Here is a 14,222-nt window from a genome sequence, read left to right as displayed (position 1 = left end):
TCACCTTCCCTCCCCAGGCAGGGCCGGCCCCGGCTGGAGCAGCGGCACTGCCAGCAGCGAGGCCTCGCTGGCGATGGGGACCCTTTCCCTGGTGTGGGGTCTGGCGCTGGCCCCCATGGGCTGGGTGCTGCTGCTGGCAGCCACGGCCACCCCACGGTGGCGGGAGCTGCCCGAGCGGCCCGGCTACCCCCGCGACCTCTTCTTCAGCGACGGCCTCTGGGAGAGCTGCGTGGAGGCATTCACCCAGCTGGGCCCAGCCTGTCGCGCCCTCCCGGAGGACACAGCCCATTTCTGGCCCATGTGGGTGCTGAGAGCGGCTGCTGTGGGCTCGCTGCTGCTGGGGGCCCTGGCTTATGCCCTGGCCATGCTGGGGGCACGGTGGTGGGCCCCCCCGCCACGGCCCAACCTGGTAGCCACTGCCGGGCTCCTGCTGATGCTGGCGGGTGGTATGTACCTTGGTGCCACTTCCTACATGGCTCATCGGGTGCTGCAGGACTTGGCCAGCCCACAGACCCCTCCGGCAGACCGCTTCCACCTGGGGACGTGTCTCTACCTGGGCTGGAGCGGCGGAGGGGCAGAGGTGCTGGCTGGTGTCTGCCTGGCCACCAGCTTCTGCAGGAAGAGGGGGTTCGTCGTGAGGCCGGCCGCTGCGCCTTACGAGGTGGATTATTGAGGCACTGGGACAGACTGGTTCCTGCCATGAGCATCACAGGATGATCCTGCTTGCTGTGGGGTAACAGCGGCTCCTCAGCCTCCTGCCATGGCCGTCCTGCACCCCTGGACACCCCTTGGACCATCACTGGGCAGAAGAGGTTGGTCCGTTCCCCATCTTTACCTCTTTTCACTCTTAATTTTTCACTCACTTGCCTGTTACTTGATTGTGCTTTAATCCTGATGCAGGTTTGAGCCTCTGCAGCTGCTGTTAAATAAAGAGCATCCCCATACACAGCTGTAGCACGTCTGTAAGGGGCTGGGTGGTACAGGGAGGAGTGGGACCCCTCTGCCATTTCCAGGGTGACCACATCTCCTTCCCCATCCTGCCCCGCGCTCTCCCCTTGGCCCTTGTGAGCTCCCCCAGAGCACCCCTGTCCTTCCCGGGACACCGTCCATGCTTCATCACCCTTCCTGGCCTCACAGAGCCATTGGAGCCCGTCCCTGTCCACCTAACCCATGGGTGGATGCCATCACCCCCCGAGCTGGGCTGGGGAGAGGGGAGCAGAGCACAGAGGGATGCCGCTGCCCCTTGAGGATGGTGGCTCATGGCATGGGTGTCACTGGCTGGGACGTTTCAGCGCCAAGAAATACCATCAGCCCACGTCAACACAGTTTTATTTACAGCAGAAAAGACCCTGGCTGGGCCAGAGTGCACGGTGGGGGCAAGTTCTTCCAGGAAAAGGCCCTCATTGCCAACATACAGCCAAGGCAAAACGTCCTTGAAAAAAGCAAGACTGTCACTGCGATGTCCCGCCCCAGGGAGGGGGGATGTAGCAGAAGGCACTTCTCCTGCCGCAAGTCCATGCTGGGTGCTGAGCCTTCAAAAATGTCGCCAATTCCCCCATACAGCCCCCTAGCAGAGCGCCCGCTTTGCTCCTGCAGCATCGTGATTTTTATCAGCAATGATTTGTGCCAGAGAGGTTATGTCAGGGTTCAGCCGCCTCTTCGGGGGGGCTGTGCTCAGCTCTGAGCCCCCCGTCGGGGTCCTGGCCCTCGTGCCGTGCCCACCACTCCCGCAGCTCCTGGTACAGCTCCTGGTGCTCTTCTTTCCAGCGCGTGAACTTCTCCGAGGTGAGTGCAGCGTCGCTGAGCAGCTGCTCCAGGGCCTGCAGCTCCTCCAGCTTCGCCTGCCAGAAGAAAGGGCACGTTTTGGGGCGGCTGCCCCTCGGCAGGGGGTTTTGGGGGAAGGGGCATAGGGGCTGTGGGTTCCCACCTTGAGCGTGCTCTGCAGGGCCCGCACCGCATGCACCTTCTCGTTGATGTGGGGGTTCTTGTTGCGCCGGATGAAGGACTTGCGGCACTGCTCCTGTGTCAGGAACCGCTGCCGCCCAATGAGGGAAACCCCCCCCTGCTTTAGGCACCGCATCAGGCACTCGAGATCCTCCCCGGCGGGCTCTGGGCAAGGAGAAGGGGCACCATAGCTGGGGGGCAGCCCCAAAACCCCATGGGGCTGCCCCCACACCTGAGCCTGCCCCGAGAGCATCCCCAGGGCACTACATGGTTCTCACTCAAATACATCACAACTCGAGTTACCCCCCAGCACGCACACTCACCCGCAAAAGGGTGGCCCTAACTTCGATTAAGGGGTGCACACAAGGCGACAGGGTGACAGATGTCACCCCCCAGCACTTACCCAAGGGCGAGGAGGGCCGGGGGCTGCCCTGGGGGCTGCTGGCTGCGCTGCTGGGCTCCCCGCTGGCCGGGAAGAGCTGGGCTTTCTCCGGGGCGTTTTGCAGCCTCTTCTTTGGCTGGGGGAGAGACAGGGCAGGAGCTGAGACACGGATCTCCCATCCCCTCCCCAGCATCTCCCCTAGGGCCACTCACCGAGTCGCATCCCTGCCTGGGGGACTCGTCATCGGGGTCCTCGGCTTCTGTCTCGCTGTAGCAGTCTGGAGGCCATGGGGGAGGATGGTGGGAGTGGGAAGCCTCAGGCTGCCCCCCCGCCCCACCCTCCCCAGGGCTGAGCATCACCCCCGCCCTCCTCTCAGGGAGAATTTCTCACATATCCCCCAAATCACCGGCAAAGCTCCCAGCGGTCCCAAGCAGGGGCCATAGTGCCGGGCACGGCTGTCCCACTGGGACCCCCAGCCCGCAGCTCCCCGTGGGGTCCCCAACTCCCACAGGGGAACCGACCCCGTCTCCCACCCTGGGGAAGGGCCCGTTACCTTCCTCCCTGTCTGGGACGGACTGGTAGGCCAGCGTGTACTTCGTTTTGGCTGTTACCAGGTGACTGACCCACCTGGGGAAGGAAAGGATGGACAGACAGACGGAGGGCCATGGCCAGCCCGGTGCGGTTGGGACCAGGATGGGCTGTCACCGACCGGCGCGTTACTCACATGCTCAAATCAGCCAGCGTTTCTGCGGCGAAGACGAAGGGCTTGTACCTCTGATGGGAGAGCTGGAACACGCTGGAGGAGGACAAGCCCTTGCTGGTGGGGCTACCCGGCACCCGAGCCAGCCCTGGGCACCCGAGCCAGCCCCGAGCCCCCATCCAGCCTCCCCCACGCCGCAGCCCCCCCATCCTGATCCAGCGCAGGGGTCTGGGCTTTTCCCTGCCATCGGAGATGGCCCGGATAACACCAGTAACGCAATGCACATCTTGCTCAAAGCGTGGGCTCCTGTACTGTAAGATGGGATCTTACAATCCAGATCCCCCACATCCCCGTGGGGACCCCGCCATCACCGCAGGGACGTGCAGGTGGTGGCAGCCAGCAGGGCTCATCGGCAGGTGCCCTTGGGACAGCATCCTCCCCTCCTCCGCCAGCTGGGAGGTCCAGGGTGAGACAGACCCCACTCACTATTTCTTCTTCTGCTCCCTCGTGCTCTCCAGGTCGTAGGTGGCCACGTTGATGAGACCTGCAGCCTTCTCATCCTGCGAGGGAGACACAGCCACGTTCACCGTCCGCCTCGGCGGCCCCAGGCGGGGAGCGAGGACCCCCAGCATCCCCACTCACGTTGGGGTGGTGGTACCAGTAGAGCGTGTGGCCCTTCAGCACAAACCAGCACCGCTTCCACTTCTGGGCCATGAAGCCCACGTGGTCTTTCTTCTTCAGGAGCCAGCCATCGCAGTCCACCCGGCCCAGGTCCCGGCACGAGACCCGCCGGCGGCTCAGCCTGGTCGCCACTCCTGCCGGCCACAGCAGTGGTGGTGGTGGGAGGGTCAAAAGCGGGGAAGGGGGAGAGGGGGGAGAAGCCCAGGAGAGCCCCCAGCCCCGTTCCCCTCAGCCCCGGCAGGATCCCGCTCACCTTTCGGTCTCCGTCCCGGCTGGGGGCTGCCCTGGATGGGGAGGCAGAGATGAGGGGTTAGGGATCATACGGGGGGGGTGAGGGCAGGACAGCGTTATCTGAGCCCCCCCCAGCAGCACCCACAACGCCTTAGGGACCCCCAACTCGCACACCCCACGGCAGTGAGCTCAGAGGGGACACCCCCCCCCGCCAGGGATGGGTGTTTTGCCTCCCAGCTCAGGGAGGATGTGAAGTCCCACATGTCCCCCTGTGATGTGTCCCCAGGGTCCCCCCTGAAGCTCAGCGCTCCTCTCCCACCAATTCTCACCTCCTCGTGGAGCTGGCCGGGCTCTGCACCCCCAGCCCCCGTGGCAGCGGCTGCCGTGAGGCTGAGCTCTGCCACGCAGGGTCCGGCGGCAGCGAGGACACCCAGGGAGCAGGGGGTGCCCGGCGGGGTGCCCCCCTCCCACGCCGCCTCCTCCTCTGCAGCACCTGCAAACAGCAAGCGGGGCTCCAGCCTCCCGTCCTGGGGGAAGAAACAACCCCATCCCCAGTCGCCCCCTCCGCTCCCCTCCTACCGCAGCCAGGCAGCCCCGGCAGCTGCCCCACGGCCCCCCCGGGCAGCCCTGAGTCCCACTCCTCCTCTCCGTCCTCTCCGTCGGTGACGGGGTCCGGCGCCGAGTCTGGCCCCGAGTCCAAGTCAGCAGCAGCGCTGGGGGGAGAAGGGATCCCTGAGCCAAAAACCCCCTCGATGGCTGCGGGGGTCCCACTGTTGGGCTCCGTTTGGCCCCACACTCCCTTGGGGCACCCTCGGTTTTCCCTGCCGCCGGCTCCGCGCACGCCTTTCCATTCCGGGAGAGGAGAAGGGTCATGTCTAAATATAGTTGCAACCCCATTAAAACGTTACCAAGTGAATGAATTACAAACACAGACACTTTTTTTTTTTTCTCATTCCTTAAGACTACTGGCAGCTCACAGGCAGCTGCCACGCTGCCGGCACCTCTCCCCCCAAAAAAGAGCTGGGAAGGGGCACCCAAACACCTCCGGGCTGGGGGCGTTGGGGCGGCAGGGGACAGCGCTCACCTGGAGGTCAGGGACACGGGGCTGACCCGGCACTCGCCGTTCCTGGTGCCGGGGGGATCCGCAGCGTCTGAAACTGTTCCCGGGAGCTGCGGATGGAGCGTCAGGACCAGCCCTTATCCCACCGTGGTCCCCCAGAGCTTTAGGGACCACCTACGTGATGGGAGATGCCCAGCTCTGAGCACCCCTGCCTGGTTCCCAGCACAGCCCAGTGCGGCGCTGGTGCTGTACTGGGAGCACTGGGATCGCTCACCTGCTGCCTGGGAGAGGGGGGCGAGCCGGGCAGGTTGAGGGGGATCTTCTTCAGCACCAGTGTCACCCCGCTCGTCTTCTCCAGCAGCTTCTTTTCCAGGTTGATGCGTGTCCAACCCACCTGCACACCCCTCTGGTGACCCGTGGCCCCCGGCCCCACGCTGCCCAGCCCCAGCCCCGTGCACCCTCCCAGCCCCACGGCTCCCGCATCCCCCAAACCCTCCCCAGCTGCCGCTCCTTTGCACCCCACATCCTGCAGATCTCCCCAGATGGCTGCAGATCCCACAGATCTCCCCAGCCACGGTCCCTGCGTCCTGCACAATTCCCCGGCCACAGCTCCCACGTCCCCCAAATCCTCCTCTGCAGCAGCTCCTGCATCCCCCAAACCATCCCCCCCAGCTGCTGCATCCCCCACGTCCTGTCCTGCTGCAGCTCCCGCATCCCTCAACCCCCCCCGCAAGCAGCAGCTCCTGTGTCCCCCGGACCTTTCCCAGCCACAGCTCCTGCATTCTGCACATCACACCTCCTGTTGTCCCCCCAAGCCCCCCCAGCTGCAGGTCCCACGTCCCCCGAATCCTCCCAGCCCCGCAGCCCCCCACCATGCCAGGGCTCCCCCGGCCACAACTTCATTGCCGGAGCCAGCGCCTGAGCCCCCGTCCCCCTCCCCGACTCACCACGACCTGCTCATTGACCTGCACGATCTCGTCTCCGGGCAGGATGCGGCCCCCGTGCGCAGCCTGGGGCAGAGGCAGGGTAGGAGTGGGGTACCCGGCCCCAGGGTGCTCGCCCCCCCCAGCTAATCCACACAGTTCTCCCGGCTGGGGAGATCCCGGGAGGGGGGTTAACCATTAACCGGCAGCCTGACCTTGCACAGCACCGGCTGGAGCGGCTGGTGGCTCCCACCATGGCCCAGGCTGTGCTCACTCATGAGATGAGTTGCACGGTCTCGGCTTGCAGGCAGCCAAGACCGTGCCCTGGGCTGGGGGGGCTGGGGGGGCAGATTAGGGCCCTAAGAGTCTCACAGGATCCGGCCGGATGCGTTGTAGCTGGGACGGGTGGTATTCCCCAGGGCAGGCACTAAAAGGGGGTGACTGAAGGACAGGGTGGCACCTGGGGGGGGTGACAGACTGGGAGGGGTGGCCCCTCACTCACCTCTGAGGTGGTCGCAGACACGAAGTGCAGGCAGGAGCTGGTGGAGGTGATCTCAAGGCCCTGGGGGGGACAGGAGGGAAGCGTCAGTAGGGTGCGGGGGGGTCCTGGGGGGGTCCTGGGGCAGTGGGGGGCACTGGGGACTCACCAGCGGGGCGGTGGGGAGCGGCGGGGGGCTCTCCAGGGGATCAGAGGGCAGCGTCGGAGTGTCAGGGGACATCGGGGGGCTCCCCCAGGGGCTGTGGGGCAGTGTCGGGGTGTCAGGGGATGTTGGGGGGCTCCCCCACAGGCCAGGGGGCAGCACCGGGGTGTTGGGGGACAGCGGGGGGCTGCCCCGCGGGCCGGGGGGCAGCGCCAGCCCCACGCGCTGCAGCACAGCCCTGCGGTCCAGCAGCGCCGGGGGGCTGCAGCCCACGATGCTCTCGCAGATGCCCACGATGTGCTGGCACTGGGGGTGACAGCAGAGGAAGGCGGGGGGGCTGAGGGGGGGCCCTGGCAGCGGCGGGCCCCCCATGCCCACCACCCCCTCTTCACCCAGCACTTACAATCCGCAGGATCTGGCTGTCCCTCTCAGCCGCGGGGCGGTCCTGTGGGGGGACAAGACGTGGGGCTGAGCGGGACAGGATGGCTCAGGGTGGCCCCCCCACCTTCATCCCAGCTGGGGGGGCCTTGCGGGGAACCCCCCCTTGTACCACATCCCCCCTCACCCCAGCTCTCCCCCCGCTCCAGCAGGCAGAGCTCTGGGGGGCAGGAGAGTAGATGCCTGGTTCCCCCCCCCCCCAACCCTGACATGGTGCCCATCACCGTGGCCTCGGGGCAGCATGCCCCCCACCCACCCACCCAGACACCCACCGACTGCAGCGTCTCTGCCAGCTGGGCGCAGAGCAGGATGATGTCCCGGCTGGCCGAAAAGTCGTTGAGGGTGGAGAAGAGGTACCTGGGTGGGGGGGAGTGCAGAGAGCTCAGCCCTGGGCACAGGGTGCCCCCAGCACCCATGGGTGCCCCCACTCGCGCCCCGGACCTGTTGAGCCAGGAGAAAAGCCCCTTGGCGGCCTCGACCAGGTCGACGACGCGGGCCAGGAGGGCAAGGGGGGGTGGCCGGGGGGTAGCCCCCGCTGGCGGCCCCCCCAGAACCAGGCCCTGGATGTCCTGCGCCAGCTCCCGCAGCCTCTCCGTCAGCGTCCGCAGGCTGGTGCTCGTCAGCCCCACGTCCTTGGCAGGGGGGGACGGACACAGGGACACCGGGGGACGGGAGGGCAGTGAGGGTCTACAGGCTTCTTCCACATCCCCACCTGCACCCAGCCCAACGTGCCCCCATGCCCCCCCCTTCACCCAGCCCAGGGTCCTCCTGCATCCCCCTCCACCCAATCCAGGGTGCCCCCGTGCCCCCACCTCCACCCACCCCAAGATGCCCCCCACATCCTCCTCCTCCAGCCCAGGGTGTCCCCGTGTCCCCCCCTCCACCCATTCCAGGGTGTCCCTGTTGTCCCCACCTTCACTCACCCCAAGATGCCCCCAACATCCTCCCCCTCCAGCCACGGTGTCCCCATGTCCCCCCCTCCACCCAGCCCAGGGTGTCCCTGCGTCCCCACCTTCACCCACCCCAAGGTGTCCCCCACATCCGCCTCCTCCAGCCCCACGTTCCCACCTCCACCCAGCCCAGAGGGCCCCTCTGTGTCCCCCCCACCTCCAGCCAAAGGTTTCCCCATGTCCCCCTTCCCCCCAGCCCAGGGTTTCCCCACGTCCCCCCTCCACCCAATCCAGGGTGTCCCTGTGTCCCCACCTTCACCCACTCCAAGGTGGTCCCCACATCCTCCTCCACCAGCCCAGGGTGCCCCTGCATTCCCCCACCTCCAGCCCAGGGTGTCCCCATGTCTCCCCCCTCCACCCAGCCCAGGGACCCCCCACGTCCCCCCCTTCCGCCACGGCAGCCCCGCAGCACCCATGGGCGCCGGCACTCACCAGGGCGCGGAGCTGCTCCACGGCCTCCAGCAGCAGCTCCTGGTGCCCCAGGCGCTGCACGCCCAGCGCCTCCAGGGTCCCCGCCGACAGCCCCAGCAGGTCGGGCCCCGACAGCCCCCAGGCCTCGAAGGGGTACCCCTGCACCGCCGCGTCCAGCCCTGCCACAGCCCTGCCCTAGCACCAGCCGGACACCGGAGGGGGGGGACACACAGCACCCCCCCACTGATGTCCCCGCTGGCCCCTGGCCGGGTGACCCCTGGCTGCCGGGAGGGCCCTCTCCATGCAATGAGTTCGCCCGGCCTCAGCCCAGATGGCAGCGATGGCCGGACCCCCCCACCCCCCAGATCCAGGGACAAACCCCCCCACCACCACCCCCAGGGACAAGGGGTGAAGGACAGGAAACGTCTGCCGCCCCCCCAGCCACACCAGCCCACCCGTGTGTCCTCAACCCAGGGACAAGCCACCCCAGACCCCCACCCCAGGGACAGCAGCGGGGTCCCCCTCTGGGGTGGGGGGCAGCCGGGGCATGGCGGGGGGGGGGGGGGGGGCTCACCTCGGAGCCAGGCGGCCGCCTGTGCGGGGCCCCAGGCACCCACGGGCTCCATGGCGGCCAGGCCGGAACCGGCGGCGGGAGCGGCCGCTCACCTGCGCCAGGGACGGGCGGCCCCATTGGCGCAACCGTGTGCCGCTCACCGCGGCCTCCGCCGCGCCCGGGGCCGCCCGCCCAGTACGGCCCAGTACAGCCCAGTACGACCCCGCGGGGCGAGGCCCCACGACGCGCCCCAGTGAGTCACGGGCCGGACGATGACACATGGCTGCCGAAACCTCCCCCTGGGGAAACAGCACCCACCCAGGGAACCCCCCCCAAGCCTCAGTTTCCCCCCAGCTGTGAGAGGTGTTTCCCCTCGCCCCCAACCACTGCAGGCAGTGAGGGCTGAGTCCCAACGGAACTCATTACACTAATGCATGTCCCCCCCCGGAGCCAGCTTTGGCCCCACAGACCCCCTGGGCGAGCCGGGGGGAGTCCCTGCTCAGCCCCCTCCTCACCGCTGGGGGATTTCGGGGGAGGTCACACACTCCCCCCCAGGCACAATTCCCACCCTTTCCTTTGCAGGTGGGGAAACTGAGGCAGGGTGGACCCCACGTGCAGGCCTGCAGAGGGGCTGCCCCCACCAAGACCAGTTCTCCTGCCCCCCCGGATCCGCCCTGGGCTGGCGCTGGCCCCCCCGCCTGCGCCTCGGCGCCCGTCTCCCCCCGCCCCGGCGTGTGCGCTTGGGGGAGCAGCGGGCGCTGATCGGGGCTGACAGCTGCTCAGCGCTCGCCGGGTGTGTGCCGCCCTTCCCGAGGGGGCCGCGGGGACGGCAGGCGGCCGACGGACGCAGACCCCTCTCGCGGTGGTCGGGGCGGGGGTCCTGGGGTTGGAGGGGGACCCAGCCCCGCCGCTGCTGCTGCCCCACAGGGCCTGATCCTGCCACTCGCCACCGCGAACATGATCATTCGCCCCCGACGCTTAACCCCGGGGTACTTCCGACTGCTCCAGGTAAGGGGCAAGCAGGGTGGGGGGAACCCGTGGGGACCCCTGGGACCCTGCCTGCGCTGCACACCGTGCCTGCTGGCCACGGGGGCCATGCCCGGCCGTATCCCGGCTCCCGGCTGGCAGAGATGGTGCTGCCGGTGGAACCCCACAAACGCTGCGTGGGGCACCCCAAAAACACCCCTGGATGCCCCGGGGGGGCCACAAAGCTGCCCCCAGCACTCTTACAGCTGGGTGTGATGGGGACGTTCAGGGCACAGCCTCTGGTCCCCTGTCCCCGGGGTTTCGGGTCTCGCAGTGCTCCCCTCTCCTCTCCTCTCCTCTCTCCCCCTGCAGATGCAGCTGGCGGCGGGGCGGGGGGCCGAGCCGGGGGGGCGGCTGCTGACCCCCCTGGCCCTGCTGCTGGCGGCCGCCGGGCTCTGCCTCTCCATCTACAGCGCCCGGAGGATGGCCGGCCCCACCAAAGCCCCCCCGGAGGCGTGAGGAGAGGGCCGGTGGGACCGTGGGGACGGTCCCCAGCAGGGTGCTGGGGTCCTCCTCCACTCGCTGGTCCCCCCCTGAGCAGAGCTGCCGGATGTGGATCCTTTCCGGCTGATCTGCGCCACATCCAGCCCTTCCCTCCGTTCCCCGGGCGGTGTGATACCCTGGGGCTCGGGGACACGCGCCTCTGTCTCCTTGTCTGTCCCCGCTTTTGGGAGCTGGTTCAACGACCGGGATGGAGAATGGAGAAGCCACCTCCCAGCTCCAGAGCTGCCGGCTGAGCCCCTGACGGAGTCGCTGCCACACACCAGGATCTGGCCACAAGACAACCAGAGGCTAAACGGACAGACTGACGGACGGTGGAGCCCGGTGCCGCGTCCACCTCCATCTCCCCCCCTAACAGAGGGGTCCGAGGGGGCCCCTTGCACCCCAATAGCAGCATCAGCCCCCTCGTTCCCACAGGGACCCTGCTGTGGCCGCAGCCAGCCCGGTCCCACGGAAAGGAGGTCAGCGCCGAGCGCCGTTAGGTAACGCGGCGGGGAGGGCTGGGACCAGACCGACCTCTGCAACGATGGCTGGGGGTGGAGATGGGGCCACAGGGTCAGCGATGTGTCCCCCGAGCAGGCGCATCCCGCTGGGATGGCGTCTGTAACCTTCCCGGTCCCCTCGCACCCACCGAACCCGCACGGAGCCGCAGCCCGGAGCTGCCGCTAGCGAGATGCCAACAGCTAGATGTAGTGATTTAGTCTCCTCCATTCCCCCGGGGCCAGGGTGGGGGGCTCACAAATCCAGGCCGGCTGCATGGAAATAAACCCTTTCCTGGAAATAAACCCTTTCCTGACGAGCACCAGCTGCGTTGTCATCCTGCCTTTTCTGCTGCCCCGTCCCCAGCTCATCAGGAGGGACGAACCTCGAGGCTGAGGGTTTTGCTGCATCGCAGAGACCCACCCTGCGGGAACCGGCGGCAGCGGGTGGTGACACTGTCACACCAAGTCCCCCGAGAGCTGGGCAGGCGGAGGCAGGGTGACCAGCGGGATCACAGCAGCATCAGGCTGGTGGACATGGCGGGGGGAGGCTGATCACGCCGCACACGCAGCCCCAGCCCTCCGGGACGATGAAATCACTTGCAGGCGCTGGGTTTTAAGGGACAGGAGCCTAGAAGGGTCCCTGCCGGGGGAGACACCATCACTCCCCCCTCAAGGCTCGGACAGGGCCAGCACCGCAACGAGCTGCTCGCTACAGACCCAAGTGCCTGAAGAGTTCACCCAAGCACATATTCCCCCCCAAAAAGCAGCCCCATGTCTGCTTCCAGGAGGCTGGGACCCCCCTGCCAGGAGGGCAATGCAAGAGGGACCTTCATCACCCTGCCAGGGCAGAAGCACCGGGATGAGGCCATTCCTCCGGGCTGGCACTTATTTCCCTTTGTGTAATTGGGAAGAACACAACACCGAGAGGTTGTCTGTCACCCCAAGGGGCAGCTGCCACCTTCCAGAGGGCCTGGGTCACGCTCACAGAGAGCTCTCAACACCGCCGGCCTGTTGGTTGACATATTTTAATGGGTGACTCACCGGGGTGAACCTCCGACCCAAGGAAAGAGACCTAAAACCGCTCTAAAAGCAAAGAGACGAGCATACAGTCACGCCAGTGCTCAGGGACGAAGCGGCTTGCCCCTTTCCCGAAAAGGAGGACACACAGCCAGGGCACCCAGGGTCTCGTTGGCTCCTTCTCCTCGTTAGTGCTCCGGCCGGGAGGGCTGTCGGGAGGAGCGGTGCGTTTGCCTGCTGGCAGGCTGCGCTGGGGCGTGTTTTTCTCACAAAGCTGAGGACAAAGACGCCCTCACGGAGCCGTCCGGCCCCTGAGTCCAAGCTCAGCTGGACGCCTCCATCTCGCTGACTTCCTCCAGCGGCTGGGTCTGCACTTCCACTTTCTTGGGGGGGATGTAGGAGCCCATCCCGGCGGCGCGCTCGGCCTCCTCCTGCGTGTACGGTGCCTCCCGCAGCTGCTTCAGCCTGCGGGGAAGGCAGAGAGGAGGGCTGAAGCCTTCCACCCCAGCCCCTCGAAACAAGAGCGGCCCAGAAATGACACCATCAGCCGCCTCACCCTGACGACGTGGGGCTGGGGGGCCGGAGCCTGCTCTGGGGCAGGACACAGAGCCATAGGGCAGCTCAGGGCCCTGCTCAGGGCCCCCCCTTACCTCTTCTTGTGCACCTTGGACCTGAAGTGCTCCTTCATGCTGTTCAGGTCCACGAAGTAACGCCTGGGGGGGACAAGAGGCTGGGGGTCAGGGGGCTCTGAGGGGGCAGCAGGGCTGGGGAGCGCCCTACCAAGGGTCCAGGGTCCCTCAGACCAGAATAAGCTCCCCCCAAGGGCTAGAATCCCTCTCGAGACCAGGAGAAGATCCTGCCCCACATCAGAGCCCTCCTCACCGGGACCACCCCCACCCCCCCCCCCAGACCAGAACAATCCCCTCCCAGAGGCCATGCAACCCCTCACTACCAGGACAAGCCCCTTCCCAGGTTCCAGGGACCCCCCCAGGACCAGGGCAACCCCCTCTGAGGTTCCAAGGACCCCCCCCCAGGACCAGGGCAACCCCCTCCAAGGTTCCAGGGACCCCCCAGGACCAGGAAACTCCCCAGCATCAGGGCAAGCCTCCCCCAAGCATCACAGCCCTCCTCGCCGGGACTAGCACCCCCACCCAGGGAACCAGGGCCCCCCCAGGACCGGGACAACCCCCTCCCAGGTTCCACGGACCCCTTAGAACCAGGACAACCCCGCCCGGGACCCCCCCAGGATCAGGACAAACAACCCCGACCACCACCCCCACAGGACCACGGCAACCCCCAACCCCAGGGCAAGCCCCCAAGGGTTAAAGCCCTCCCTCCCCAGCCCCCCCCACGACCAGGCCCCCCCCGGACCCCCACCCCCGGGCCTGTCAGGCCCCCCCCGGCCCACGCACGCGCAGTGCAGGCAGTAGAACTGGGCACAGCCCGGCAGGTCGGGGTCGGGCTCCTGGCGCAGCAGCCGGGCGGCGTTCTCGGGCTGCAGGTCGCCGTGGATCTCGTCCAGGTCGCGGCGGCGCCGCTTCGTCTTCAACTGCCGGGCCAGCGAGTGCGCCCGGTGGGCGCCGGTGCGGCGGCCATTGCGCGGCGACATGGCGGACGCACGCCGGCACCGCGCACCCCGACTGCGCAGGCGCGGCCGGACGCAGGCCACGCCCCGCCCCGCTACGCCCCGCCCACGAAATTACAGGCTCCGCCCACGAGGCGCGAGGTCACGCCCACACCGCAGCACACCGTGTCCCGTCAATGGCAGACCACGCCCACACCCCGATAGGCCACGCCCCCGCCGCGTCAGGCCACGCCCCCCGGCCCGGCCCCCTCCCTCTGCCCCGCGGCCGTGAACGGCACCGGGGGACCACCGCGTCCCCAAGGGTCCCTGGCACCCGGTGGCAACCGTCCCCAGGCTGCCCCCGCGGTGGAGCACAGGGCCTGGCCTCCGGGAAGGGGGTGACGGTGGCCCGTGCTGCCCCGGTCAACTGCTGCGATGAGCTGGGGAGGGCTCAGAGCAGCGCGTCCCGGCACTGATCGTGTTTCCTTCCCCTCTGGGTGATCAATTACACGTGGGGACCCATGGCGGGGGCAGCGCCGAGCCCCAGCGCCCGCTCCGCACTGTGGGCTTGGGGCAACCCCAGCCCTGGGGGTCCCCTGTAGGCGAGGGCACTGGGGTGTTGGGGCAGGGGGGCAAGGGGGGGGTTGTGGGTGACCAGAGCAGCCGCCCCCGCGCTGCCCCCGGCTCAGCCCGGGCTCAGGTTCCCCTTTGTGCATAA

At 67.8% G+C, this 14,222-nt stretch overlaps 4 protein-coding genes across 4 annotated transcripts; 2 read left to right on the top strand and 2 right to left on the bottom strand.

Annotated features, from left to right (window-relative positions):
* The first annotated feature begins 115 nt into the window (after positions 1–115).
* On the top strand, positions 116–673 carry LOC134525395 (claudin-7-like). Its single transcript, XM_063356229.1, has one exon. The coding sequence runs from the start codon at positions 116–118 to the stop codon at positions 671–673; it is 558 nt and encodes a 185-aa protein (XP_063212299.1).
* A 639-nt stretch (positions 674–1,312) lies between these two features.
* CNKSR1 (connector enhancer of kinase suppressor of Ras 1) lies at positions 1,313–9,012 on the bottom strand. Its single transcript, XM_063356160.1, has 21 exons — positions 8,936–9,012; positions 8,383–8,540; positions 7,442–7,632; positions 7,273–7,357; positions 6,966–7,007; positions 6,569–6,868; positions 6,424–6,483; positions 5,946–6,008; positions 5,273–5,392; positions 5,023–5,108; positions 4,518–4,651; positions 4,268–4,431; positions 3,961–3,991; positions 3,669–3,841; positions 3,513–3,586; positions 3,051–3,122; positions 2,880–2,953; positions 2,539–2,603; positions 2,348–2,462; positions 1,928–2,109; positions 1,313–1,841 (listed from the first exon to the last, which is right to left on the bottom strand). The coding sequence occupies exons 1-21, from the start codon at positions 8,985–8,987 to the stop codon at positions 1,641–1,643; spliced, it is 2,442 nt and encodes an 813-aa protein (XP_063212230.1). The 5' UTR covers positions 8,988–9,012; the 3' UTR covers positions 1,313–1,640.
* A 336-nt stretch (positions 9,013–9,348) lies between these two features.
* Positions 9,349–11,834, top strand: LOC134525394 (collagen alpha-1(I) chain-like). The gene is made up of 2 exons (XM_063356228.1): positions 9,349–9,922; positions 10,253–11,834. Exons 1-2 carry the CDS (start codon positions 9,349–9,351, stop codon positions 10,675–10,677), a joined length of 999 nt encoding a protein of 332 aa, XP_063212298.1. The 3' UTR covers positions 10,678–11,834.
* Positions 11,835–11,932: 98 nt separating this feature from the next.
* Positions 11,933–13,613, bottom strand: ZNF593 (zinc finger protein 593). Its single transcript, XM_063356179.1, has 3 exons — positions 13,353–13,613; positions 12,591–12,653; positions 11,933–12,405 (listed from the first exon to the last, which is right to left on the bottom strand). The coding sequence occupies exons 1-3, from the start codon at positions 13,547–13,549 to the stop codon at positions 12,264–12,266; spliced, it is 402 nt and encodes a 133-aa protein (XP_063212249.1). The 5' UTR covers positions 13,550–13,613; the 3' UTR covers positions 11,933–12,263.
* Positions 13,614–14,222: the final 609 nt, after the last annotated feature.

The sequence above is a fragment of the Chroicocephalus ridibundus genome, chromosome 19 (assembly GCF_963924245.1).
Source record: "Chroicocephalus ridibundus chromosome 19, bChrRid1.1, whole genome shotgun sequence".
NCBI classification, from domain to species: Eukaryota; Metazoa; Chordata; class Aves; order Charadriiformes; family Laridae; genus Chroicocephalus; species Chroicocephalus ridibundus.
The sequence above is the reverse complement of the archived record's forward strand: the minus strand, read 5'-3'. Positions and strand labels throughout refer to the sequence as shown.

Excerpts from the sequence above, each read along its gene's own strand:
- LOC134525395 (XM_063356229.1), top strand. The coding sequence starts at position 116 with ATGGGCTGGGTGCTGCTGCTGGCAGCCACGGCCACCCCACGGTGGCGG.
- CNKSR1 (XM_063356160.1), bottom strand. The coding sequence starts at position 8,987 with ATGGAGCCCGTGGGTGCCTGGGGCCCCGCACAGGCGGCCGCCTGGCTC. Across the intron at positions 4,652-5,022 it reads CCCGTGTCCCTGACCTCCAG|CGCTGCTGCTGACTTGGACT; the intron begins GTGAGCGCTGTC and ends TTCTCCCCCCAG. Across the intron at positions 3,123-3,512 it reads AGGGAGCAGAAGAAGAAATA|CGTGTTCCAGCTCTCCCATC; the intron begins GTGAGTGGGGTC and ends GTCCTCCTCCAG.
- LOC134525394 (XM_063356228.1), top strand. The coding sequence starts at position 9,349 with ATGTCCCCCCCCGGAGCCAGCTTTGGCCCCACAGACCCCCTGGGCGAG. Across the intron at positions 9,923-10,252 it reads GGTACTTCCGACTGCTCCAG|ATGCAGCTGGCGGCGGGGCG; the intron begins GTAAGGGGCAAG and ends CTCCCCCTGCAG.
- ZNF593 (XM_063356179.1), bottom strand. The coding sequence starts at position 13,549 with ATGTCGCCGCGCAATGGCCGCCGCACCGGCGCCCACCGGGCGCACTCG. Across the intron at positions 12,654-13,352 it reads TTCTACTGCCTGCACTGCGC|GCGTTACTTCGTGGACCTGA; the intron begins GTGCGTGGGCCG and ends TGTCCCCCCCAG. Across the intron at positions 12,406-12,590 it reads TCCAAGGTGCACAAGAAGAG|GCTGAAGCAGCTGCGGGAGG; the intron begins GTAAGGGGGGGC and ends CCTTCCCCGCAG.